At 46.3% G+C, this 27,886-nt stretch overlaps 1 protein-coding gene across 1 annotated transcript; it reads right to left on the bottom strand.

Moving 5' to 3' along the window:
* Positions 1 to 28: 28 nt before the first annotated feature.
* Positions 29 to 27,288, bottom strand: LOC135503977 (cyclic AMP-dependent transcription factor ATF-7-like). The gene is made up of 11 exons (XM_064922191.1): positions 27,190 to 27,288; positions 17,861 to 17,957; positions 15,959 to 16,089; positions 15,419 to 15,580; positions 14,333 to 14,520; positions 6,870 to 6,954; positions 6,446 to 6,559; positions 5,869 to 6,009; positions 3,418 to 3,606; positions 1,968 to 2,064; positions 29 to 1,235 (listed from the first exon to the last, which is right to left on the bottom strand). The coding sequence occupies exons 1-11, from the start codon at positions 27,286 to 27,288 to the stop codon at positions 964 to 966; spliced, it is 1,575 nt and encodes a 524-aa protein (XP_064778263.1). The 3' UTR covers positions 29 to 963.
* Positions 27,289 to 27,886: the final 598 nt, after the last annotated feature.

The raw sequence follows: 27,886 nt of genomic DNA, 5'->3' as shown, positions 1-27,886 counted from the left end.
AAAGACGCTAATATAACAAGATGCCAAATGCTACCAAACCAGATCTTGTTTTATCAGACCTTGAATCAACAAACTGCTTGATGTACATACATATATACACACACACACACAAACGCATCATAAAGGGCTAAAAATAAGGTCAAGCTTTTTCGTGAACAACTGCGACAGATCCTCAATGAAATCGCTTACAAAACTGCTAGGGATTCAACATATCAAATTGAAAACATTTTAGAGTATACAAAACTATTGCATCTATGGAGTTGGAGCTTCAATCATTAAAACCCATTTTTGTGTGTGAATAAAACGAGTCAACATGTGCAGGAGAGCAAGGCCACAACCCCCTGTTACAATAGTATGGACCCCTGCAGTGATCAGGGCTTTGGTATATCACTTGATAAACAACAAACACGAATCAATTCGATGTTAACGCTGACTATATGTGTCTGGTATGTGTGTGTTACCGTGTGTTAGAGTCTGAGTATCCGAGTTTATCACAATGACAGTTACGACACTCGGGACGATGCTATGCAGTCCTACAGTCCAGTGAAGTTCATAGAGGCTGAGGCAAGGCGAGAGGGTTGTAGAGGGGAATACGAGTGGTGTTGAGTCCAAACCCTGTATATAGTCTATATATGGCATATTGAACAGAACAAGAAGCTCTTCCTCTTCTATCGTCCCAGTCTATTCCCAGAAGGCTGTTGTTGCTGAGCTCCAGCAAGGCTCCAGGCCTGACACAAAAGTGGCTGACACAGCACGGGCAGAGAGTAGAGGAGGGAGGGTTGTATCATGTAACTACTCCTCTGCTCACCTGAGAAGGTTTATTTGACTAGGAAGGCATTACTTTTTTTTTGAGTTGCTCTCTTCCTCCACTACCGTCTCCTGTGCTCTCCTTCTGCCCATGTAGGGTGTTGCCTGGTGCTGTGTGAACCGTACAGTCCTGGGCTGTGGTGTGTGATATGCTCATCATCTGGCAGAGTGGTGCAAATGTGTGGCCATGATGATGTGGGAGGAGGGTCCATCCCTCACGTCTCTCCCTCCATCCCTCTCTTCTCTCCTCTGCTGGTGCTGGTGGTGTTGACCCATCCTGGCCAGCACAGACATGGCCTCGGCGGCCGCCCGGATCCTTACGCCGTTGGGGCCCGAGGAAGGAGAGGGACTGGGCAGTGAGCTGTGCTGGATGACGGGTGCTGTGGAGCCGGTGGGCTCCGACATGTCTTTCATTATGCTGTCTTCTCCTACAGCACAGAGACAAGAGTTCCAGGGATGAGTTTACCCGTTTACGTGGTAGAAAGAACAGAGGCACCAGAAACCACAACAAGCTATTTCAATCACTTAACCCCCATTAGTGAAGATATTTAGCATATGTACTTACTGGCTCATCGGTTCCAACAAATCCTTTTTCTTATTCCGACCATGGTGATCTGACCTAGACACTGACTAAACCACGGTAGTGATCTGACCTAGACACTGACTAAGCCACGGTAGTGATCTGACCTAGACACTGACTAAGCCACGGTAGTGATCTGACCTAGACACTGACTAAACCAAGGTAGTGATCTGACCTAGACACTGACTAAGCCAAGATAGTGATCTGACCTAGACACTGACTAAGCCACGGTAGTGATCTGACCTAGACACTGACTAAGCCAAGGTAGTGATCTGACCTAGACACTGACTAAGCCAAGATAGTGATCTGACCTAGACACTGACTAAGCCACGGTAGTGATCTGACCTAGACACTGACTAAGCCAAGGTAGTGATCTGACCTAGATACTGACTAAGCCAAGGTAGTGATCTGACCTAGACACCGACTAAGCCATGGTAGTGATCTGACCTAGACACTGACTAAGCCAAGGTAGTGATCTGAACTAGCCAAACACACTGACTATATAACATTATAAAATGCCTTGCATCAAACAGCAGAGGTTTCTGTGTGTTTTCTAGATGCCACTAGCTAGCAGGCTCACCCATACTCTTCTGTCGAGTGGTGACAGGGCAGTCCTTATGAGCCAGCAGCAGCTGTTTGAGATGAGCCACCTCATTCCTCAGTAGAGACACCTCATTCTGAGACACAGTAACACAATGAGTCAATACTATTATTGTTAATAATTACAATAACAATGAGTCAATACTGCTATGTTTTCTCACACCAATACACAAACAGAGAGGGGGTAACAATGGTCTGAAGTCACTGTTGATGAAGCAAATGAGAGTGATATATATTTATTGATGTATGTTCTGGGGACTGGGACAATGCACATCAAGTAACATTGCTGTAAATGTGCCAGATTTAGCAAGCTGGCAGTTTATCTGTAGTCCCTGGGCAGATGGATAAAAACATTTAAGAAAGCAGCATGGTATGCACATCTCCAATGTATGGGGCAGGAATAAAGCATTGGGGACTGAATAGCAGCATTAAACTGTGTGATGAAGCATTGGGGACTGAATAGCAGCATTAAACTGTGTTGAAGCATTGGGGACTAAATAACAGCATTAAACTGTGTGTGATAAAGCATTGGGGACTGAATAGCAGCATTAAACTGTGTGATGAAGCATTGGCTAGCATACCACCCTGCATATCACTGCTGGCTTGTTCTGTAGCTAAGCAGGGTTGGTCCTGGTCAGTCCCTGGATGGGAGACCAGATGCTGTTGGAAGTGGTGTTGGAGGGCCAGTAGGAGGCACTCTTTCCTCTGGTCTAAAAAAAATAACCCAATGCTCAAGGGCAGCGATTGGGGTCATTGCCCTGTGTAGGGTGCCGTTAGGGTGCATTCTGTGTGATAAAGCATTGGGGACTGAATAGCACCATCGGATGGGACGTTAAACGGGTGTCCTGACTCTCTGAGGTCATTAAAGATCCCATGGCACTTATCGTAAGAGTAGGGGTGTTAACCCCAGTGTCCTGGCTAATTTCCCAATCTGACCCTCTAACCATCATGATCACCTAATAATCCCCAGTTTACAATTGGCTCATTCATCCCCTGTAACTAATCCCCAGGTCGCTGCTGCAAATGAGAACGTGTTCACAGTCAACTTACCTGGTAAAATAACAGATAGATAAAAAATTGGGGACTGAATAGCAGCATTAAACTGTGTGATAAAGCATTGGGGACTGAATAGCACCATTAAACTGTGTGATAAAAAATTGGGGACTGAATAGCACCATTAAACTGTGTGATGAAGCATTGGGGACTGAATAGCAGCATTAAACTGTGTGATGAAGCATTGGGGACTGAATAGCAGCATTAAACTGTGTGTGAGCTTTCCTTTTTTTTCTCTGACATGACTGTTGACTGATAGAGAAAGGCAACGATAATGCTGAGACAAGTCAAACTGGATCGATAGACATATCTCAATGAGTGGGTGGCTGAAGAAAGGAGAGATGAGAGCAGAGTAGTGTGACCTTACACACACTCACCGCCAGGGAGACGTTCATGGAGGAGAGCTCCTCGGCCTTCTTCTCCAGAGAGTTGACCCAGACTTTGCGTTTCTGTCGGCAGCGCGAGGCGGCTGCCCGGTTCCGCTCCAGGAACCGCTGCCGTCTATCGTCCGGGTCGTCCCCCGCGGCACGGCGCCGCCGACCACCGGTAGGCTGAGCCGGAGACACCTGGAGGGGAGAGGGAGGTAGAGTCATAGCAGCAGGCAGACATGGGTTGAGACAGGGGAGTGGGCTAGACAGATTGAGCTCAACACTGGAAGTCCCAGAACAAGACTGATTTTAAAAAAGTATTTTAGTGCCTAAATTATAATTTTACATTTTACTGATGTCAATGAACCACGAGTCATGAAGATCCAAGTCAAGAGGGTTTTGATAATTGTCTATTGTGGCCACAAAAGTAAATGTCCATGTGTACTCTTCACAATTTACATGCACGTTTGTGTGTGTGTGTATATTCATTTCACCTAAGTGGAGATCTTTTCTACCTCACCTGTCCATCTCCTCATTTGAATTCCATTATGTCACTGTCACTTGTCCACTCACACTTAACATTGTTGTCATCTATCACCCACCAGGTGCTCTTAGAGAGTTCCTCAATGAGCTTGACCCCTTGATAAGCATGTTTTCTGACGATGACTCACCACTCATCGTTCTGGGCAACTTCAATCTCCCGACATCTGCCTTTGATTAATTTCTTTCCAACTCTCTTTCCCCTCTTTGCCTAATTTGACTTTACCAGTCCCACTCACATGCCAGGCATTACACTCATCTTCCCTCTCCAGGTCTTTGATCACTACTTTGCTTCCTTTTTGGTCTCCCTTACCTCCAACCCTACCCACTTAGCCCCTACACAGACGGTCACGTGTCGTTGCAATCTTCGCTCTCTCTCCCCCACTACTCTCTCCTCTTCTATCCCATCATCTCTTCCTTATGCTAAATCCTTCTACCCCCTATTTCCTAATTCTGCCTCTTCGACCCTACTCTCCTCCCTTTCCACATCCTATGACTCGCACTGTCCCCTTTCCTCCCGGTCGGCTCGGCCCTCTCCTCCGGCGCCATGGCTGAGTGGCTCATTGTGAGCTTACAGAACAGGGCTTGGACCCAGTTTTCCACCTTAATCCTCCACCCGCTCCCTCCTCCCTCTCTGCGGGCGACTTTGTCAACCACTTTGAAAAGAAGGTTGACGACATCCTCTCCTCATTCACTCAGCCTATTGAGTCCACTAATCCCACTTACACCGAACTACCCTACGCTTTGACCTCTTTCTCCAGATGAAATCGTGAGACGAGAGAGGTCCGGCTGCCTGACAACCTGCCCGCTCGACCCCATCCCCTCATCCCTTCTCCAGACCATCAACACATCCCTGACCACTGCCTGTTTCCCCTCTGACTTTAAAATGTCCAGAGTCACTCCCCTCCTCAAGAAACCAACATTCGACCTCTCTGATATCAAAAAGTAGAGACTGGTAACCCTTCTTTCTTTTCTTTCCAAAACACTTGACCGTGCAGTTTTTCACTATCTCTCTCAGAACAAACTTCTTGACCCCATAACCAGTCGCGCTTCAAGACGAGTCACTCAACCGAGACTCCTCTCTTCTGTGTCACGGAGGCTCTACGCACTGCCAAAGCTGACTCACTCTCCTCCTAGATCAATACGCTGTCATCAACACCGTGAACCACCAGATTCTCCTCTACACACTCTCAGACTGCAAAGAAACTTGGCGTGACCCTAGACAACAAATCCTGAGACAAATCGTTCTCTGCAAAAACAAAAGCAGAGACTCGCTCCTGCAGGTTCATGCACTACAACATCTGTAGAGTACAACCCTACCTCACACAGGAAGTGACGCAGGTCCTAATCCAGGCACTTGTCATCTCCCGTCTGGACTACTGCAACTCACTGTTGGTTGGGCTCCCCACTTGTGCCTTGAAATCCCTGCAACTTATCCAGAATGCCGCAGGCCACCTGGTGTTCAACCTTCCCAAGATCTCCCATGTCACCCTGCTCCTCCGCACACTCCACTGGCTTCCAGTCGAAGCGCGCCCATTACAGGACCATGGTACATGCCTACAGAGCAGCAAAAGGAACTGCCATTCCCTCCCTACCTTCAGACTATGCTCAAACCCAATATCCCAACCTGAGTACTACCAAGTTCTGAGTCTCTTGGCCCTCCAACCCCTCCGGGAGGGAATCTCCCACTCAGTCCAGTTCTTCTCTGTCCTGGACTCCCACAGAGTCCCTGTCCATCTTCGGAAACATCTGAAACCACCCCCTCCCACCACTGACTTGGCTGATAGCTAGGTAGAACAACCACGTTTCTTAAGTAGCTATCTTAAGATGAATGCACTCTAAGTTGCTCTGGATAAGAGCGTCTGCTAAATTACTAAAATGGCTGTGCAGGGGAGGGTCCATGTCTCTATGTTGTCCTACCTGTGGCTGTGCGGGGGAGGGTGCGTCTGGGTGCTGCACCAATAGCTGGCTCTGCTCCATCCTCTGGGGGTGCATGGGGCTGCCGGCCACCCCCCCCATCTGACCCCCTAAACTCTGCTGTGCTAGTGCTGCCTTCAGCCTCTACAGGAGACAGGACAACCAGGGCCATGTTAACATTAACCCCACATACACACACACACATAACACTATACACACAGAGAGACACAACCACACACACACACCTGTCCATTCATGTTATCACTCCCAATGTACCTGCTTAAACACACCTGATTATGTATCTGATCTTTTCCTATACAAGCACTCCGAATGTTCATCAAAACTATTATTGGACTGCAATCTCTGTCATGTGATGAACATACAGAGAGTGGGAGGGAACAAACACTATAGGGAAGAAAAGAAAGAAAGAGAGAGAAGGAAAGGTGAACCGGAGAAAGGCAGAGCGAAACAGAGAGAAGCAAGATCGAAAGCGAGAGACAGAGAGATGTTGAGTGAGAAAGAGCAAGAAAGCCAGAGCGACAGAAATAGAGAGAGACAGAAATAGAGAGAGAGCTCTCACCATCTTGGCCTCAGAGTGTGTGGTGTACACGGAGTGGGAGCCGCTGCTGCCACCTCCCAGAGGAGGACCAGGGATGCCGGGAATGTTGGGCACCATGTGCATGGGCCGGGCCAGCTGGAGACAACACACACGCACTTTAACGACCAAGCTCAGTCGGAGCTCAGGCTGGCAAAGTGAGATCCTACCTCAATGTCAGTCTTTTCAAAGTGCTCCATATACGATTCTATGTGAATCAATAAACATTATAGACAACTAGTGCAAGCATACAATTTCATTATTTTAAAAAACTGGATCAACCTAGACTTTGACTGATATGTTGCTACTCAATTAGCGAAGGTTAGCTTCCGTGTCAATCAGAATTGGCAACAACAACAGTTCCCAAACCAGACAAGGACAGACAGGTGGGTGAAGGCAGGGCACGTACAGAAATGACAGAGGGTATCTGCATAGGACCAGGCAGGAGCCCATTGGTAAGGTGCATCATCACGGGGTAGTGGCCAGTGGGAGAGCTACAGAAAACAAAAAGAGGTAGAGGGTTACTGGTGGAAGAGAAAAACATCTATTTAAAAAGCTTAATCTTGCCCTCTGATAGGGTAGGTGGAATTGACACCATAATTGGACACACCTATCCAATCCTTTCAGATGTACAGAAGTGGCCTAGTGAGTAGGTATAGAGTCAGAGATCTATTCTTTTTATCTGTCCTATAATGGCGACTATGACAGCACGGGTAGATCCATTGAAGCCATCTCCATTATGAAGTAGTGAATTTTATTTTTGTGTTTGAAAAAAGCAGAAAGCTTATAATGGTGATTTACCGACACCTGCAGTGCTGGAGTCCTGAACCAAATCCTGTGTGTCATTAATTTATTGTGGCCATGGCAGTGATACTGCTTAAAGCCATTTACAAACCAGGTAACCCAATTTGAAGGAGAATCCAATACTCTGATCATTGGCTTAATCCCACCCGACCCATAGGAATGCCCACAAAAGCTGACTACTTTAATATGGTGGAAGCCCTCAATGGCAATGCAAAAACAGGTCAAATCCAACGAGATCTCTCGTAACTACATTGCCTTCAGAAATGATTCACATCCCTGGACTTTTTCCACATTTTGTTGTGTTACAGCCTGAATTTAAAAATGGATAAACATTTCGATTTTTGGGTCATGGGGCCTACACACACACACACACACACACAATGCCCCATATTGTCAAAGTGGAAATACGCTTTTAGAAATTTTTACAAATTGATTAAAAATTAAAAATATGAAATGTCCCCTTTGATATGGCAAGCCTAAATAAGTTCAGGTGTAAAAATGTGCTTTACAAGTCACAAAATAAGTTGCATGGACTCACTGTGTGTGCAATAATACTGTTTAACATTATTTTTGAATGACTACCTCATCTCTGTACCCACACATACAGATAATTGCAAGGTCCCTCAGTCGAGCAGTGAGGTTTTCCAATGCCTCGCAAAGGGCACCTAATGGTAGACGGGATAAAATAAATAAAAAAGCCAACATTGAATATCCCTTTTAGCATGGTGAAGTGATTAATTACACTTTGGATGATGTACACCCAGTCACTACAAAGATACAGATGTCCTAACTCAGTTTAGGGCTGTCCCAGACTCCCATAAAAAATCAAGAGTCAGGACAGAGTTGTCTGTTCTTTTGACTGATCTAAATAAACATATTTTTCCATATATAGACACATCCTATGTGTTTTGATCAAATCAACTATATGCACTGAGCTTGTCTGATGCTTTAAGCACACTGTTTGATGAAAGACACAAATTACTAGAGGGAGTGCGCCCTCAATTGATTTTATTGTGCCGGGCCTGGCTCAGACTTGCTGTGCTGTGTTGAAAAAAAAAAGACAGCCAGTGACTGTGACTAGCACCCATTGTCTCGCTCTCCTCCCTGCTGCAGCGATCACCACAGAACACCAATGTGCATCGCACTGTCCGTGTTAATGAAGCGGCAACATAATAACAGCCATTTCTGACTGAAAAGTTGTCACCGAAATCCCTAATTTGTTTAGGAGAAAAAAATTCCCTATTCCCTCAACCCTTGCTCTCTTTACGTGACATAAATGCATCGCATACCTTAAATCACATCAATAAATTGGTCATAAACTCTGAACGCCGCAACAGATGTGACAGCAAAATGGATGCAGAGGACATGACAAACTTGAAATCGGAGAATGTTTACTGGTTGCTCAGGGGGTAAAGGAGAAGTGTGTTGTGGGAAATAGTGCAGATCAAGAAAAATAAAGGTAAGGAGCAAACGCTGTGTGCATATTTTGTTATTATTATTATTATGTGCCAAACAGGTGCTGTTACATTGTAATTTTTCTGACTGTTTGGAACAATGTAAACATTAAATCAATTTTAAGCGTACTAGAGAGTCTGTAATAAAGGCTTTACAAAACATTGCAACAAAGAAGACTAACAGTCACATTAATTTGTGAATACATTTTCTAAAATGGAACAGTTTAGGCCTATTTATTGTTAATGCCAATTATTCCACGGTCACTTTATTTTATTTTAATACAAATGCTTGATTGCATTTCAAATCATGAATGACTCGTATGCTGTGTGATGACAAACAAATAAATGATAGATTGATACAGTAGCCCGTAGAAGTATTGAAATATAGTCCTAAGTAAGTTACGGTGTTAAGACTAAACAGGCCTACAGATCGATGGTGGTTATACAAGGCTGCTATACCCTGCCTACTAATGATGATGACATTACTTAATAATAATAATAATAATAAATAATAATAATAATAATAGGAATGAGATCAAGGAAAAAGGAGGGTTATTATTATAAATATATTTTTTTCTGACAATTTGGAAGAGTGTAAACAATAAATAAATAATACCAGAGAGGCTGGTCTGTAAAGCCTTTATTACATCAAAGCACAGACTCAAAACAGCCAAACTTGTGAAATTGTTTATCCAGCATGAGGGTCGATGCTCACGGTATCAGTAAGCTATTAAACAAACACTTAAACAGGTTACAGAAGCAGGAACTGTCATATTTCAGTAGATGTAAACACAGCAAAAAATAGAAAATTCCCTTTTCAGGACCCTGTCTTTCAAAGATAATCCAAATAACTTCACAGCTCTTCATTGTAAAGGGTTTAAACACTGTTTCTCATGCAATGTCCAATGAACCATAAACAATTAATGAACATGCACCTGTGGAACGGTTGTGAAGACACTAACATCTTACAGACACAAGGCAATTAAGGTCACAGTTATGAAAACTTAGGACACTAAAGAGGCCTTTCTACGGACTCTGAAAAACACCAAAAGAAAGATGCCCAGGGTCCCTGCTCATCTGCGTGAACGTGTCTTAGGCATGCTGCAAGGAGGCATGGGGACTGCAGACGTGGCCAGGGCAATAAATTGCAATGTCCGTACTGTGAGACGCCTAAGACGGCGCTACAGGGAGACAGGACGGACCGCTGATCGTCCTTGCAGTGGTAGACCACGTGTAATAACACCTGCACAGGATCGTTACATCCGAACATCACACATGCAGGACAGGTACAGGATGGCAACAACATCTGTCCGAGTTACACCAGGAATGCACAATCCCTCCATCAGTGCTCAGACTGTACGCGATAGGCTGAGAGAGGCTGCGAGGGGGTGAACTGAGGGCTTGTAGGCCTGTTGTAAGACAGGTCCTCACCAGACGTCACCGGCAACAACGTCGCCTATGAGCACAATCCCACTGTCACTGGAACAGACAGGACTGGCAAAAAGTGCTCTTCACTGACGAGTCATGGTTTTGTCTCACCACGGGTGATGGCCGGAATCGCGTTTATCATCGAATGAATTATTATTATTATTTTTTTTATTTCACCTTTATTTAACCAGGTAGGCTAGTTGAGAACAAGTTCTCATTTGCAACTGCGACCTGGCCAAGATAAAGCTTAGCAGTGTGAACAGACAACAGAGTTACACATGGAGTAAACAATTAACAAGTCAATAACACAGTACAAAAAAGGCAAGTCTATATACATTGTGTGCAAAAGGCATGAGGAGGTAGGCGAATAATTACAATTTTGCAGATTAGCACTGGAGTGATAAATGATCAGAAGGTCATGTACAGGTAGAGATACTGGTGTGCAAAAGAGCAGAAAAGTAAATAAATAAAAACAGTGTGGGGATGAGGTAGGGGAAAATGGGTGGGTTATTTACCAATAGACTATGTACAGCTGCAGCGATCGGTTAGCTGCTCAGATAGCACATGTTTGAAGTTGGTGAGGGAGATAAAAGTCTCCAACTTCAGGGATTTTTGCAATTCGTTCCAGTCACAGGCAGCAGAGTACTGGAACGAAAGGCGGCCAAATGAGGTGTTGGCTTTAGGGATGATCAGTGAGATACACCTGCTGGAGCGCGTGCTACGGATGGGTGTTGCCATCGTGACCAGTGAACTGAGATAAGGCGGAGCTTTGCCTAGCATGGATTTGTAGATGACCTGGAGCCAGTGGGTCTGGCGACGAATATGTAGCGAGGGCCAGCCGACTAGAGCATACAAGTCGCAGTGGTGGGTGGTATAAGGTGCTTTAGTGACAAAACGGATGGCACTGTGATAAACTGCATCCAGTTTGCTGAGTAGAGTGTTGGAGGCAATTTTGTAGATGACATCGCCGAAGTCGAGGATCGGTAGGATAGTCAGTTTTACTAGGGTAAGTTTGGCGGCGTGAGTGAAGGAGGCTTTGTTGCGGAATAGAAAGACGACTCTTGATTTGATTTTCGATTGGAGATGTTTGATATGAGTCTGGAAGGAGAGTTTACAGTCTAGCCAGACACCTAGGTACTTATAGGTGTCCACATATTCAAGGTCGGAACCATCCAGGGTGGTGATGCTCGTCGGGCATGCGGGTGCAGGCAACGATCGGTTGAAAAGCATGCATTTGGTTTTACTAGCGTTTAAGAGCAGTTGGAGGCCACGGAAGGAGTGTTGTATGGCATTGAAGCTCGTTTGGAGGTTAGACAGCATAGTGTCCAAGGACGGGCCGGAAGTATATAGAATGGTGTCGTCTGCGTAGAGGTGGATCAGGGAATCGCCCGCAGCAAGAGCAACATCATTGATATATACAGAGAAAAGAGTCGGCCCGAGAATTGAACCCTGTGGCACCCCCATAGAGACTGCCAGAGGACCGGACAGCATGCCCTCCGATTTGACACACTGAACTCTGTCTGCAACGTAATTGGTGAACCAGGCAAGGCAGTCATCCGAAAAACCGAGGCTACTGAGTCTGCCGATAAGAATATGGTGATTGACAGAGTCGAAAGCCTTGGCAAGGTCGATGAAGACGGCTGCACAGTACTGTCTTTTATCGATGGCGGTTATGATATCGTTTAGTACCTTGAGTGTGGCTGAGGTGCACTCGTGACCGGCTCGGAAACCAGATTGCACAGCGGAGAAGGTACGGTGGGATTCGAGATGGTCAGTGACCTGTTTGTTGACTTGGCTTTCGAAGACCTTAGATAGGCAGGGCAGGATGGATATAGGTCTGTAACAGTTTGGGTCCAGGGTGTCTCCCCCTTTGAAAAGGGGGATGACTGCGGCAGCTTTCCAATCCTTGGGGATCTCAGACGATATGAGAGAGAGGTTGAACAGGCTGGTAATAGGGGTTGCGACAATGGCGGCGGATAGTTTCAGAAATAGAGGGTCCAGATTGTCAAGCCCAGCTGATTTGTACGGGTCCAGGTTTTGCAGCTCTTTCAGAACATCTGCTATCTGGATTTTGGTAAAGGAGAACCTGGAAGGGCTTGGGCGAGAAGCTGCGGTGGGGGCGGAGCTGTTGGCCGATGTTGGAGTAGCCAGGCGGAAGGCATGGCCAGCCGTTGAGAAATGCTTGTTGAAGTTTTCGATAATCATGGATTTATCGGTGGTGACCGTGTTATCTAGCCTCAATGCAGTGGGCAGCTGGGAGGAGGTGCTCTTGTTCTCCATGGACTTCACAGTGTCCCAGAACTTTTTGGAGTTGGAGCTACAGGATGCAAACTTCTGCCTGAAGAAGCTGGCCTTAGCTTTCCTGACTGACTGCGTGTATTGGTTCCTGACCTCCCTGAACAGTTGCATATCGCGGGGACTATTCGATGCTATTGCAGTCCGCCACAGGATGTTTTTGTGCTGGTTGAGGGCAGTCAGGTCTGGAGTGAACCAAGGGCTGTATCTGTTCTTGGTTCTGCATTTTTTGAACGGAGCATGCTTATCTAAAATGGTGAGGAAGTTACTTTTAAAGAATGACCAGGCATCCTCAAATGACGGGATGAGGTCAATGTCCTTCCAGGATACCCGGGCCAGGTCGATTAGGAAGGCCTGCTCACAGAAGTGTTTTAGGGAGCGTTTGACAGTGATGAGGGGTGGTCGTTTGACTGCGGCTCCGTAGCGGATACAGGCAATGAGGCAGTGATCGCTGAGATCCTGGTTGAAGACAGCGGAGGTGTATCTGGAGGGCCAGTTGGTCAGGATGACGTCTATGAGGGTGCCCTTGTTTACAGAGTTAGGGTTGTACCTGGTGGGTTCCTTGATGATTTGTGTGAGATTGAGGGCATCTAGCTTAGATTGTAGGACTGCCGGGGTGTTAAGCATATCCCAGTTTAGGTCACCTAAAAGAACAAACTCTGAAGCTAGATGGGGGGCGATCAATTCACAAATGGTGTCCAGGGCACAGCTGGGAGCTGAGGGGGGTCGGTAGCAGGCGGCAACAGTGAGAGACTTATTTCTGGAGAGAGTAATTTTCAAAATTAGTAGTTCAAACTGTTTGGGTATGGACCTGGAAAGTATGACATTACTTTGCAGGCTATGAATGAGCGTTACACCAAGACATGTACTCTGGAGAGGGATCGATTCGGAGGTGGAGGGTCGTCATGGTCTGGGGCGGTGTGTCACAGCATCATCGGACTGAGCTTGTTGTCATTGCAGGCAATCTCAATGCTGTGCGTTACAGGGAAGACATCCTCCTCCCTCATGTGGTACCCTTCCTGCAGGCTCATCCTGACATGACTCTCCAGCATGACAATGCCAACAGCCATACTGCTCGTTCTGTGTGTGATTTCCTGCAGGACAGGAATGTCAGTGTTCTGCAATGGCCAGCAAGAGCCTGAATCTCAATCCCATTGAGCACGTCTGGAACCTGTTGGATTGGAGGGTAAGGGCTAGGGCCATTCTCCCCAGAAATGTCCGGGAATTTGCAGGTGCCTTGGTGGAAGAGTGGGGGAACATCTCACAGCAAGAACGGGCAAATCTGGTGCTGTCGATGAGGAGGAGACGCACTGCAGTACTTGTTCAGTTTGTCTCAATTGTTGAATCTTATGTTCATACAAATATTTACACATGTTAAGTTTGCTGAAAATAAACGCAGTTGACAGTGAGAGGATGTTTCTTTTTTGCTGAGTTTATATGGTTGATTTATGAAGCCAGGCACATTTAACAGTTAGGTTATTGATTATAGACCTAATTAAGTTGAGGTTTCCTCTCTCCTCACTCTCTTCTTAGACAATAAAAGGTAAGGTCTGTTTTCTCGTCTCCTAACTCCGCTGCTGCCTTCACCACATTGTTCTCAACACCAATATGCTGATTAACTTTGCTACTCAGCACAACATGGTCTAAGAAAAGGCACCAATTCAAAAGCGCACGTACGTGCTTCAGAACCACGACAGCCATGCTTGCAGCTTTACAGCAAAGGAAATGGCTCGTCTCTAGCCTAAACGGTTGTAAAAAAGGATTGATGTAGGATTCAGCATACAAAAGCCATCTTTAACTGGAGCTCCAGGCCCCATGGAGGACTAGCCTGGGTCCAGATCTGAGCAGTCTTCAAATCTAGAACCAGGCTTGTGCAGGACCAGTCACTCACCCCAGCAGGGTGCGGTTGGAGGGTGGGGTGGGTGTGATGACGGAGGTGGGTGAAGGCATGGTGGGCTGCAGGGCGTCAAAGCCCAAGTGGAGTGGCAGAGAGCCTGGTCTGGGACGCATAGGGAGTGCACCGTGCCTCACGATGGTGGGGGTGGGGGCAGAACTCAGCACTGACCTCGGGGGAGTGTCCTGAGAGAAGACAGGAGAGATTGTTAGTTCAACAACCGATGTTTAGTAGTGTTAGGTTCAAATTTTTCAGCGTAAATAACTCACGGACACTACAGAAGATTAACCAAGTTTAATTCCTCCCAAAGGGTTGTTACAGCTGTATTCAGACAGAAAAAAACATTTCTCAACATCACAGGTGTATTATATCCCACTTAAGACACTCCTCCTTCTCTCCAATCCTTACATCTTATGGTTCCACAGGAAGAGGGTAACAGGATAATACACCCTTATAACTCCCTTCAGGGGATCTGACCTGACCTCCTGACCTCAACCAGTCCACAGATGTCCATCTGCTTCCCCTATAGCAATCCTGTGATCTCCTCCCGTCCACACAGCACATTCCACAGCCACCGTCTTTCTACAGATCTCACTCCTTTATATACTATGCGTCTGATCTATCATGTCTTTAATATCTCAATGTTCAAAGTTTAGAGTCCAACAGTAGAAGGTCAATTCTAGGTTTAATACAGCCTCTACTTGTTGGTTATTACTGCATTGTCGGAACTAGAAGCACAAGCATTTCGCTACACTCGCATTAACATCTGCTAACCATGTGTATGTGACAAATAAAATTTGATTTGATTTGGCATTGTAGATTGTTTCTTGATAGCTCAGACATAGTAAAGATCCTGTCAGACGCTCTCCATCAACAAGCCACAGTGCCCACCCATCCTGGTCTCGCACACCTACTGTTCCTCTGGCACTCCTCGGTCCCCTTCCTTTGGGTGTGACTGTAGGGACATGACTGGCATGTCAACCCATAACTCTAATCCGAACCAGAACCAACTTGGTAATTCAACATGGGTTTGCTGGTCAGTCATGTCCCCTAAGTTTTGAACGCTACCTTTCCTGGACTCACCATGGCATCCCTGCTGCTGTCTGACATGCTGGAGAAGGAATCAGGACTTCCTGGTGGGGAAGAGTCAACCTCCACAGGCTCCTCCTCCTTCACCTTCATGGCTTCTGCTGACGGTGTCTGCAAGCTCATGTGTAGGGCCACCTCTCTGTGGGGGGCAGGCAGCTGGAGGGGAGGGAGGGAGGCAGGGAGACTGAGACACTATAAAGCACAGCAGAGATAGCCCCATCCTATGTGACCGACTGGATTTCAATCCTGGTCTTCAGTGTGCAACACTACTGTGTTCTGAACAACAGCCTAGACCTACTGCCAGTCTTCAGGTCTCAGATACAGAACCTAAATCAGGCAAACATGGTCTGTGGAACCACCTCAGTTCTACAATATGATAAAATTATGTCATTTAGAAGAAGCTTTATCCAAAGCAGTCTTGTGCGCATACATTTTACATATGGGTGGTCCCGGGAATCAAACCCACCATCCTGGCCTTGCAAACGCCATGCTCTACCAAATAAGCTACAGGAGGACCAAGTGATTTCTACTCACAGGGTTCTTGGCCCGCTTGTCGTCGTCCTCCTGGGCCTTCCTGAACTCCTCAGCGAAGGAGCTCGCCAGCTCGTTGAACAGCCCCACCTCCTCACAGTTCTTCAGGAAGCGAGTGGGAGTAGGGGTCTGGTCTGGAACAGGAGGAAGAGAAACAGAGAGAAATGTCTATTTTAGAAAATATCACCTTTTTTCAGTCCTTGGATTAATGATTTAAAGATTTGAACATCAAATTAATCCAATATTCAACTAATCTCAGCAAAAAAAGAAACATCCTCTCACTGTCAACTGCGTTTATTTTCAGCAAACTTAACATGTGTACATAATTATATGAACATAACTAGATTACACAACTGAGATATAAACTGAATATGCACATGCATATGACTAACAGAAATTGAAAAATGTGTCCCTGAACAAAGGGGGGGGGGGTTAAAACCAAAAGTAACAGTCAGTATCTGGTGTGGCCACCAGCTGCATTAAGTACTGCAGTGCATCTCCTCCTCATGGACTGCACCAGATTTGCCAGTTCTTGTTGTGAGATGTTACCCCACTCTTCCACCAAGGCACCTGCAAGTTCCAGGACATTTCTGGGGGGAATAGCCCTAGCCCTCACCCTCCGATCCAACAGATCCCAAAAATGCTCAATGGGATTGAGAGCCGGGCTCTTCGCTGGCCATGGCAGAACACTGACATTACTGTCTTGCAGGAAATCACACACAGAACAAGCAGTATGACTGGTGGCATTGTCATGCTGGAGGGTCATGTCGGGATGAGCCTGCAGGAAGGGTATCACATGAGGGAGGAGGATGTCTTCCCTGTAACGCAGTGTTGAGATTGCCTGCAATGACAACAAGCTCAGTCCGATGATGCTGTGACACACTGCCCCAGACCGTGACGGACCCTCCACATCGATCCCGCTCCAGAGTACAGGCCTCGGTGTAATGCTCATTCCTTCGACGATAAACGCAAATCCAACCATCACCCCTGGTGAGACAAAACCGCGACTCTCCAGTGAAGAGCACTTTCTGCCAGTCCTGTCTGGTCCAGCAACGGTGGGTTTGTGCCCATAGGCGACGTTGTTGGCGGTGATGTCTGGTGAGGACATGCCTAACAACAGGCCTACAAGACCTCAGTCCAGCCTCTCAGCTTATTGCGGACAGTCTGAGCACTGATGAAGGGATTGTGCGTTCATGGTGTAACTCGGACAGTTGTTGTTGCCATCCTGTACCTGTCCCATCAGTGTGATGTTCGGATGTACCGATCCTGTGCAAGTGTTGTTACACGTGGTCTGCCACTGCAAGGACGATCAGCGGTCTGTCCTGTCTCCCTGTAGCGCTGTCTTACGCGTCTCACGGGACGGACATGGCAATTTATTGCCCTGGCAACATCTGCCTCCTTGCAGCATGCCTAAGGCACGTTCAAGCAGATAAGCAGTGACCATGGGCATCTTTCTTTTGGTGTTTTTCAGAGTCAGTAGAAAGGCCTCTTTAGTGTCCTAAGTCTTCATAACTGTGACCTTAAGTGCCTACCGTCTGTAAGCTGTTAGTGTCTTAACGACCATTCCACAGGTGCATGTTCATTCATTGTTTATGGTTGTTTGAACATGAAACAGTGTTCAAACCCTTTACAATGAAGATGTGTGAAGTTTTTGGGATTTTTACAAATTATCTTTGAAAGACAGGGTCCTGAAGTTTACTAATAGGTCAACCACTAAAGGTGGACTTCAGAGAAGTCAAAATTAACAGGTGGGGACATCAGTGATCCTTCATCTGGCTAAAATGTTCTGGTAATCAAGACTGACATGTGGGTATTCAACAACTGACAAAAGTGCCAAATTAAAGTAATGCCAGAACAGAAGAGTAATAAAGTGAAATATTTTAGACTCACTAGGAGAACCAGTACCTTGGATAATGACAGAGTCTGTCCTGGCAGGGCCAAACTTTAGACTCATCTCATGCTTGTGTTTGTGTACAGCCAGGTGGTCCTCGTTGGTAAACCTCTGGAGAGGGCGAGAGAAGGGGAGTGAGATAAGAGGGAAAGGAGGAGATGGAGGGGTGGAGTGGGGGGAGGGGAGAGAGTTAATGTCACACACACACACACACACACACACACACACACACACACACACACACACCACACACACACACGTGTCAGTTAGGGCCAGAAAGCACCTTAACCTCAATAGCATGTCACAGAATCCAATACATTTGACTGGCTATCTTATGGATAACACATACTGTATCATTTTGGGTTGCACAACAAAGAATATCCATGATATACAATACACTAGGATTTGTGTAATGCAGCCCCTTTTAGACTATTTTAGCCGTAAGTGGCACATGCCTAAATGTCTAGGAAATGGCATTATCGTCCGAACGCTACACACAAAGTGGCACAAAGTGCTGGATGACAGTGTGTGAAAACACATTGAGCCAACAGCTTGCCATGCTCATAGTCAGGAAGTGGCAGGCGAGGGCTAGGGAGGTGGCAGGTTAGGTAGGTGGCAGGCTAGGGCTAGGGAGGTGGCAGGCTAGGGCAGTGGCAGGTTAGATAGGTGGCAGGCTAGGGCTAGGGAGGTGGTAGGCTAGGGCTAGGGAGGTGGCAGGCTAGGGCTAGGGAGGTGGCAGGCTAGGGAGGTGGCAGGCTAGGGCTACGGTTAGGGAGGTGGCAGGCTTGGTAGGTGGCAGGCTAGGAAAGGGCTAGGGCTAGGGGGAGGTGGCAGGCTTGGTAGGTGGCAGGCTAGGGCTAGGGAGATGGCAGGCTAGGGCTAGGGAGGTGGCAGGCTAGGGCTAGGGAGGTGGCAGGTTAGGGAGGTGGCAGGCTAGGGCTAAAGTGGCAGGCTAGGGCTAGGAAAGTGGCAGGCTAGGGAGGTGGCAGGCTAGGGCTAAGGAGGTGGCAGGCTAGGGCTAAGAAAGTGGCAGGCTAGGGCTAGGAAAGTGGCAGGCTAGGGCTAGGAAAGTGGCAGGCTAGGGCTAGGAAAGGGGCAGGCTAGGGCTAGGAAAGGGCAGGCTAGGGCTAGGAAAGTGGCAGGCTAGGGCTAGGAAAGTGGCAGGCTAGGGCTAGGAAAGTGGCAGGCTAGGGCTAGGAAAGTGGCAGGCTAGGGCTAGGAAAGTGGCAGGCTAGGGCTAGGAAAGTGGCAGGCTAGGGCTAAGAAAGTGGCAGGCTAGGGCTAGGAAAGTGGCAGGCTTGGGCTAGGAAAGTGGCAGGCTAGGGCTAGGAAAGTGGCAGGCTAGGGCTAGGAAAGTGGCAGGCTAGGGCTAGGAAAGTGGCAGGCTAGGGCTAGGAAAGTGGCAGGCTGGGGCTAGGAAAGGGGCAGGCTGGGGCTAGGAAAGGGGCAGGCTGGGGCTAGGAAAGGGGCAGGCTGGGGCTAGGAAAGGGGCAGGCTGGGGCTAGGAAAGGGGCAGGCTGGGGCTAGGAAAGGGGCAGGCTGGGGCTAGGAAAGTGGCAGGCTAGGGCTAGGAAAGGGGCAGGCTGGGGCTAGGGTTAGGGAGGTGGCAGGCTAGGGCTACGGTGAGGGAGGTGGCAGGCTAGGGCTAAGGAAGTGGCAGTCTCGGGCTAGGAAAGGGGCAGGCTGGGGCTAGGGTTAGGGAGGTGGCAGGCTAGGACTACGGTGAGGGAGGTGGCAGGCTAGGGCTAAGGAAGTGGCAGTCTCGGGCTAGGGAGGTGGCAGGCTAGGGCTAGGGAGGTGGCAGGCTAGGGCTAGGAAGGTGGCAGGCTAGGGCTAGGAAAGTGGCAGGCTAGGGCAAGGAAAGTGGCAGGCTAGGGAGGCCTCATCTAGGGCTAGGGAGGTGGCAGGTCAGGGCTATCATTTGTAAGACGTATGGCCAACTGAACAAGTAGCCGAGCGCACAAGTATGTGTTTATCAAAGGGATCCATCATTCTCTGCTTGCAACACATCTGCATCATGTCAGAAGGTGCATGTCTTCCTCTGTCAGTCTCCTACAATAGTCTTTCTCTGTCAGTCTCAGCCAAGCACACCAAGGTGCTACAATAGTCTTCCTCTGTCAGTCTCAGCCAAGCACACCAAGGTGCTACAATAGTCTTCCTCTGTCAGTCTCAGCCAAGCACACCAAGGTGCTACAATAGTCTTCCTCTGTTTGTTGTTCTCTTCCCTTTTGGAGTTGCTTTAATTTAGTTTTAGTTTACAGAAGTAGATTTTTTTTACTCAAACAGTTGCAAACCCTTCATTGTATCCTGATGAATACAACCCAAATGGTGCCCTATTCTATATTTAGTGCACTACTTTTCCTCTGGTCAAAAGTAGTGCCGTTGCACTATATAAGGTGCGATCTCGGATCCATCTTCTTCTGCATGAAGTCTATTTCTGGCTGTGTCAGTGTCACAGTTATACGTTCAGTCGTGAGAGAGAGGGAGGAAGAGAGGGAGGGAGGAAGAGAGGGAGTGAGGAAGAGAGGGAGTGAGGAAGAAAGAGAAAGAGGAGCACCAGGTGAAAACACTGTATTTGTAGCCAGTACCAGCTAGCGGCAGTATCATCAATACACCTCTCACAGGCTGATAGTATCTTTCCTATGACCAAGATGACTGGGTTGGGCTAGGGGAAACAATCTCAAATTAATCTCCCTTATTGTACATATCTACTAGAGGTCTTCACGAATCAACCTGTACCCAACTATCCGAGTCCCGATCCGGGACCCGAGGAAGTCCGGATCCAGAAATACTGTCACGGATCTGATATGACATCACGGGTCTGGACAATATGTTACTTTAACGGACCTGTCAGGAAGGGCCCGTACAGATCCCAACGTGACTCCTGCAGTAGAGAGAGAAATTGTATAATATATGCTGTTACTCTTCCTTTCCTTCCAGAGTGGAGTCTAGCTTGTAGACGTTGTTGGCCAATCATAAGTTATCAAATCAGCAATAGGTTACAGTCAGTCATAGAGCCTCCACATGTGGCCAAAGTTAGGAGATCTAATCAGTGGTAGATGGAATTAAAAGATAAAGGAGAGGGAGCCTCCCGGGGGGCGCAGTGGTCTAAGGCAGTGCTACCAGAGATTCTGGGTTCGAGCCCAGGCTCCGTCGCAGCCGGCCGCGACCGGGAGGCGGCGCACAATTGGCCCATCGTCGTCCGGGTTAGGGGAGGGTTTGGCCGGGAAGGGATATCCTTGTCTCATCGCGCACTAGCGACTCCTGTGGCGGGCCGGGCGCAGTGCACACTGAACAGGTCGCTCTGTGTTTCCTCCGACACATTGGTGCGGCTGGCTTCCGGGTTGGATGTGCGTTGTGTCAAGAAGCAGTGCGGCTTGGGTTGTGGGTTGTGTTTCAGAGGACGCATGGCTTCTCGACCTTCGCCTCTCCCGAGTCCGTACGGGAGTTGAAGCGAGGAGACAAGACAGTAACTACTACCAATTGGATAGCACCTAATTGGGGAGAAAAAGGGGTGAAATATTAAATTAAAAAGATAAAAACGACCAAGAACCAACAGGTAGGCTGCTACTTAATATTCTGAATGCTCTCTCTAAGGAACGGGTCTAGTTGTCCTTGGGTCTGTTCGGAATGGGACTCTGTTTTAAATCAAATCATTTATGCATATCGAGTCCGGGTGGGAAAGACCCAGGTCCATTTCAGAATGGGACCAACTTTTTGGACCCGTGAATACCTCTAGTACATACGTATGTAGGAGATAGTGGAAGCAAGGATTATCATATCTCACAATAAATAGCTAACTGTAAACATGAAGGGAAAAGGCCAGACTCACATCAGGTTTCCCACAATTGCATAGCTTACATGCCATAGCATGACAGACAGGCCTAAACAAGACCAGGTCTGGACACCAGAGAGCCATGACCTGAATAAAATCACACTTCTTTTCTGAACAACATAGCCTGCACACACATTAGAAAGGGACAACTGTTTGAGGGTACCACAACACACCCAAAGAGCACCAACACACACTGCGATTTTATTTGTATATTTTTTTTAAAACCTTTATTTAACTAGGCAAGCCAGTTAAGAACAAATTATTATTTACAATGACGTCCTACCAAAAGGCCTCCTGGTGGATGGGGGATTAAAAATATAGGACAAATCACACATCACGACAAGAGAGAAACCACAACACTACATAAAGAGAGAGACCAAAGACAACAACATAGCATGGCAACACCACATGACAACAACAACATGGTAGCAACAACAACATGGCAGCAGCACAACATGGTCGAAGCACAAAACACAGTACAAACACTACTGGGCACAGACAACAGCACAGACAACAGCACAACGGGCAAGAAGGTAGAGACAACAATACATCACACGAAGCAGCCACAACTGTCAGTAGTTATGGCTGCTTAGCGTGATGTATTGTTGTCTCTACCTTCTTGCCCTTTGTGCTGTTGTCTGTGCCCAGTAATGTTTGTACCGTGTTTTATGCTTCTACCATGTTGTGTTGCTTTGATGATACACACACACAATTAAAAAATACAATTTAAAATAGCAAGTCTGCAAGAGAGGCTAGAGTAGATAGTGTTCATTCAACCAAATCTCAAAACACATCCTGTAACTTTTATCTAAACATCCATTTTACTGTCCTTTTTCCTTTCTTGTCTCTAAGTAATACATTAATAATGTCAATAAATGAAATATGTAACATCATTATTGTCCTTACATAAATCAAGTCCAACCTAAACTCTGTTCTGGTAACTGACAGTCCAATCTAAACTCTGTTCTGGTAACTGACAGTCCAATCTAAACTCTGTTCTGGTAACTGACAGTCCAACCTAAACTCTGTTCTGGTAACTGACAGTCCAATCTAAACTCTGTTCTGGTAACTGACAGTCCAATCTAAACTCTGTTCTGGTAACTGACAGTCCAATCTAAACTCTGTTCTGGTAACTGACAGTCCAACCTAAACTCTGTTCTGGTAACTGACAGTCCAACCTAAACTCTGTTCTGGTAACTGACAGTCCAACCTAAACTCTGTTCTGGTAACTGACAGTCCAACCTAAACTCTGTTCTGGTAACTGACAGTCGAGTCCCTGAAGGGTTCTAAGAGAATTAATGGGCAAACAACAAGAGATAAATGTTACATTTCAGATGCATGTTGCTGTCTGCGGTACACGCTTGAATTGTCTAACCACTAAATGCCCGAGGAAAACACTATCTTTTATTTAATAATGTACGAGGTAATAACCTTACTGATTTGGAATTACATTTCCTCAACACTCATCTGTCGTCTTCAAGCTGTCTGCAGTAAAACACGTGGTAAAGCCTGTCGGTACAATGCATTATGACGCCGTTGTAACCATGTGAAACCCTTTTTAATGTTTCCTAATGAGGCTTATGAGTCATGTTATCAGTAGTCAAAAAGGGAAGAAGCAGAGATATCCCCATGAGCAAAAGGTATTGAAAAGGACGTTGAAAAGACAGTTAACTCATTGTCTTCACTGGGATTGTACTGTAATGTAACATTGTACCAGGCTTTAAAACATCTAATCCATCCTAACACCTTGGACAGAGTACAGCAATAGACAGTGCCAAGCTGAGTCACTATGGGTCTCTAAACTCTTCAGTCTGCAGGCTGGAGTAGTGAGACAGAAACAGGTTGAAAAATGTGTCATCTGTGCTGCGTACTGCCTGTGACTCACTGGCTGGCTGGCGGAGACAACACCTTGCCAGCATTGTACCACAACACCGCTCGGCTACAGGTATTTCTCAGTGATCGGTGCCCAGTCCATCTGGGCTCTCATAGAGAAACAGAAGCTTCAGAGAGACCCATGTTGACGAGCAAGCCATCACCAGAAAATCACATTGTAGGATTTTCAATTAATTTATTTGCAAATTATGGTGGAAAATAAGTATTTGGTCACCTACAAACAAGCAAGATTTTGGGCTCTCACAGACCTGTAACTTCTTCTTTAAGAGGCTCCTCTGTCCTCCACTCGTTACCTGTATTAATGGCACCTGTTTGAACTTGTTATCAGTATAAAAGACACCTGTCCACAACCTCAAACAGTCACACTCCAAACTCCACTATGGCCAAGACCAAAGAGATGTCAAAGGACACCAGAAACAAAATTGTAGACCTGCACCGGGCTGGGAAGACTGAATCTGCAATAGGTAAGCAGTTTGGTTTGAAGAAATCAACTGTGGGAGCAATTATTAGGAAATGGAAGACATACAAGACCACTGATAATCTCCCTCGATCTGGAGCTCCACACAAGATCTCACCCCGTGGGGTCAAAATGATCACAAGAACGGTGAGCAAAAATCCCAGAACCACACGGGGGGACCTAGTGAATGACCTGCAGAGAGCTGGGACCAAAGTAACAAAGCCTACCATCAGTAACACACTACGCCGCCAAGGACTCAAATCCTGCAGTGCCAGACGTGTCCCCCTGCTTAAGCCAGTACATGTCCAAGCCCGTCTGAAGTTTGCGAGAGAGCATTTGGATTATGCAGAAGAAGATTGGTTTCATCTGACCAAATGACATTCTCCCAAAATAGAACTTTTTGGTAAAAACTCAACTCGTCGTGTTTGGAGGACGAAGAATGCTGAGTTGCATCCAAAGAACACCATACCTACTGTGAAGCATGGGTGTGGAAACATCATGCTTTTGGGCTGTTTTTCTGCAAAGGGACCAGGACGATTGATCCGTGTAAACGAAAGAATGAATGGGGCCATGTATCGTGAGATTTTGAGTGAAAACCTCCTTCCATCAGCAAGGGCAGTAAAGATGAAACGTGGCTGGGTCTTTCAGCATGACAATGATCCCAAACACACCGCCCGGGAAACGAAGGAGTGGCTTCGTAAGAAGCCTTTCAAGGTCCTGGAGTGGCCTAGCCAGTCTCCAAAGCTCAACCCCATAGAAATTCTTTGGAGGGAGTTGAAAGTCCGTGTTGCCCAGCAACAGTCCCAAAACATCACTGCTCTAGTGGAGATCTGCATGGAGGAATGGGCCAAAATACCAACAACAGTGTGTGAAAACCTTGTCAAACGTTTTCTGTAAGTCTTCACCTCTGTCATTGCCAACAAAGGGTATATAACAAAGTATTGAGAAAAACTTTTGTTATTGACCAAATACTTATTTTCCACCATAATTTGCAAAAAAATTAATTAAAAAACCTACAATGTGATTTTCTGGATTTTTTTTCTCATTTTTTTTTTATCTTTATTTTACTAGGCAAGTCAGTTAAGAACAAATTCTTATTTTCAATGACAGCCTAGGAACAGTGGGTTAACTGCCTGTTCAGGGGCAGAACAACAGATTTTGTCAGCTCGGGGATTTGAACTTGCAACCTTTCGGTTACTAGTCCAATGCTCTAACCACTAGGCTACACTGCCGCCCCTTTGTCATAGTTGAAGTGTACCTATGATGAAAATTACAGGCCTTTCTCATCTTTTTAAGTGGGAAAACTTGCACAATTGGTGGCTGACTAAATACTTTTTTGCCCCACTGTATCAGTGTGTGTGTGTGTGTGTGTGTGTGTGTGTGTTTGGCCTGAAAGGCAGTGTGGTGTGTTGCCCATGTAGGCTCTTACAAAGAAAAGGAATTGCATTAGACACATCCGCATTGTTTCACAACAGCGCTAGCTGGCACGATCAGACAGTGTGACCAGTGTTTGCTGCCTGGTTGAACGGCAGTGTGTGTGTAGTGTTATTGTCCATGTGTGCGCTCAATAACAGAAGTGGAACAGACCTAGTGTGAGCACAGATGTGTTTGTACTCTCTTGCCAACTCAGTGTCACAGCAAACATGATCGTTTCAACAAGGAGTTGGCAAGAGAACAGAAACAGACTGACAAAAGAAACATGTTGTCCATGTGGACACGGTCAGTGGCACCAGAGCTAAATGAATGTCTACTCTCTACCGATGTTCCCCTCCACTGCAATGGGAAATGTCCTTCATTGCAGTATGAGTGCAGTGTTTCTCCTAGGATTTCTTTGAGCAGCGATGGCAAAACTAGCGCAGAGGAAGGGGGGGCCCTCCTCTCAGTTGCAGAGACAATTTTGCTGTTTTTAAGCTAATTTCATGCAATTCTATCAATTTTGCCATGGGGCTGAGAGAAAATATGCTGTTTTAAAGTAATTGTCCAGTGAAAATCTGACTTTTAAAAGTTGATATCCGTTATATCCGTTAACTCATTCCTATATAATGTTGACGACTCGTCCTATGCTCTTATTGGTGGCCAAAGCATAAATTGGAGGGTGGGGACTCAAACTTATATCTTCAAAAATGCTTGCCATTTCCTCATTAAGTATGATGTCATACTCCTGAGGATGATCCGGCCAATCAACGGTCTACTTGTATTAATATTATAAATTACTGGTATACGCCCACACATTCTATTGTTGGGTTATGCAGACACCAGACAAGCTGAATTAAGCTTCTTAATCATGTTTTGAAAGGAAAACTATTTCACTCATATTCTAAGTAATTAGAGGTCATATTTCATAGGAATCTGGAAACACTGGACAGTTACTTTAAAGCTAATTTCCTGAAATTCTACACATTTTGCCATGGCTTATGCCATGTTCTTATGCTATCTGAGTGACTCACACATCATAACAAAATCAAATGGGGGACCCATGCCATGACATTTTGGGAATTTTAGATTCTCCCTGACTGTCTTTTTTTCCCTGGTGGTTGTTTAGTTGTCAAAAAATATATACAAATCCATAATCTTTTCTACATACTTTATATGGGGCGGCAGGGTAGCCCAGTGGTTAGAGCGTTGGACTAGTAACCGAACAGGCAGTTGGCCTAGGAACAGTGGGTTGTCATTGAAAGTAAGAATTTGTTCTTAACCGACTTGCCTAGTAAAATAAAAGTAAAATTAAATATCTGGTTTTACCATCCCAAATTATTATTCATGAATATAGGGGAAACACTGGAGTTCAGTACCACCAACACCATCTGTTTCAACTTTCTAGTCAACTGAGGACTCGGACTCAAAATAAAGAGCTATTCCAGTCAACGGAGGACTCGGACTCAAAATAAAGAGCTATTCCAGTCAACGGAGGACTCGGACTCAAAATAAAGAGCTATTCCAGTCAACGGAGGACTCGGACTCAAAATAAAGAGCTATTCCAGTCAACTGCCAGACAGCAAAATACACAAACAAGTACAACCGCAAAATACACAGACTGAAATCAACTGAAATCCAAACTATAGAAATTCCACAAAACAGTAAAACATACACAAACACTAGCACAGGTAAAACCAAACTCAGAAACACACCTGAAACCAAAGACAAGGTTGATGGCTTACCTGTCCACAGCCGAGAGCGTTGCACACAAAAGGCCGGTCGTCGCCCATCTTTGCAAAGAGCTTGCAATGTAACTGTGGGAGAGGAGAAGAAGAGAACATTGTTGTCACTTATTTTATTTCCTCAATCTGTTGGTCCTCCAGTACGCTAGTCCAGTTCTGCTGGTAGGCTAACTGTAGTCAGGGCAGCTAGGATGTTCTGCTGGTAGGCTAACTGTAGTCAGGGCAGCTAGGATGTTCTGCTGGTAGGCTAACTGTAGTCAGGGCAGCTAGGATGTTCTGCTGGTAGGCTAGCTGTAGTCAGGGCAGCTAGGATGTTCTGCTGGTAGGCTAACTGTAGTCAGGGCAGCTAGGATGTTCTGCTGGTAGGCTAACTGTAGTCAGGGCAGCTAGGATGTTCTGCTGGTAGGCTAGCTGTCGTCAGGGCAGCTAAGATGTTCTGCTGGTAGGCTAACTGTCGTCAGGGCAGCTAGGATGTTCTGCTGGTAGGCTAGCTGTAGTCAGGGCAGCTAAGATGTTCTGCTGGTAGGCTAGCTGTCGTCAGGGCAGCTAGGATGTTCTGCTGGTAGGCTAGCTGTAGTCAGGGCAGCTAGGATGTTCTGCTGGTAGGCTAACTGTAGTATATACAGTTGAAGTCGGAAGATCACATACACCTTTGACAAATACATTTAAATTCAGTTTTTCACAATTCCTGACATTT

Source organism: Oncorhynchus masou, chromosome 18 (genome assembly GCF_036934945.1).
Source record: "Oncorhynchus masou masou isolate Uvic2021 chromosome 18, UVic_Omas_1.1, whole genome shotgun sequence".
NCBI classification, from domain to species: Eukaryota; Metazoa; Chordata; class Actinopteri; order Salmoniformes; family Salmonidae; genus Oncorhynchus; species Oncorhynchus masou.
This window is presented reverse-complemented; position numbering and strand designations above follow the sequence as displayed.

Excerpts from the sequence above, each read along its gene's own strand:
- LOC135503977 (XM_064922191.1), bottom strand. The coding sequence starts at position 27,288 with ATGTTCTCTTCTTCTCCTCTCCCACAGTTACATTGCAAGCTCTTTGCA. Across the intron at positions 6,010-6,445 it reads CACACTCTGAGGCCAAGATG|AGGCTGAAGGCAGCACTAGC; the intron begins GTGAGAGCTCTC and ends TGTCTCCTGTAG. Across the intron at positions 2,065-3,417 it reads CCATGAACGTCTCCCTGGCG|AATGAGGTGTCTCTACTGAG; the intron begins GTGAGTGTGTGT and ends ACTGTGTCTCAG.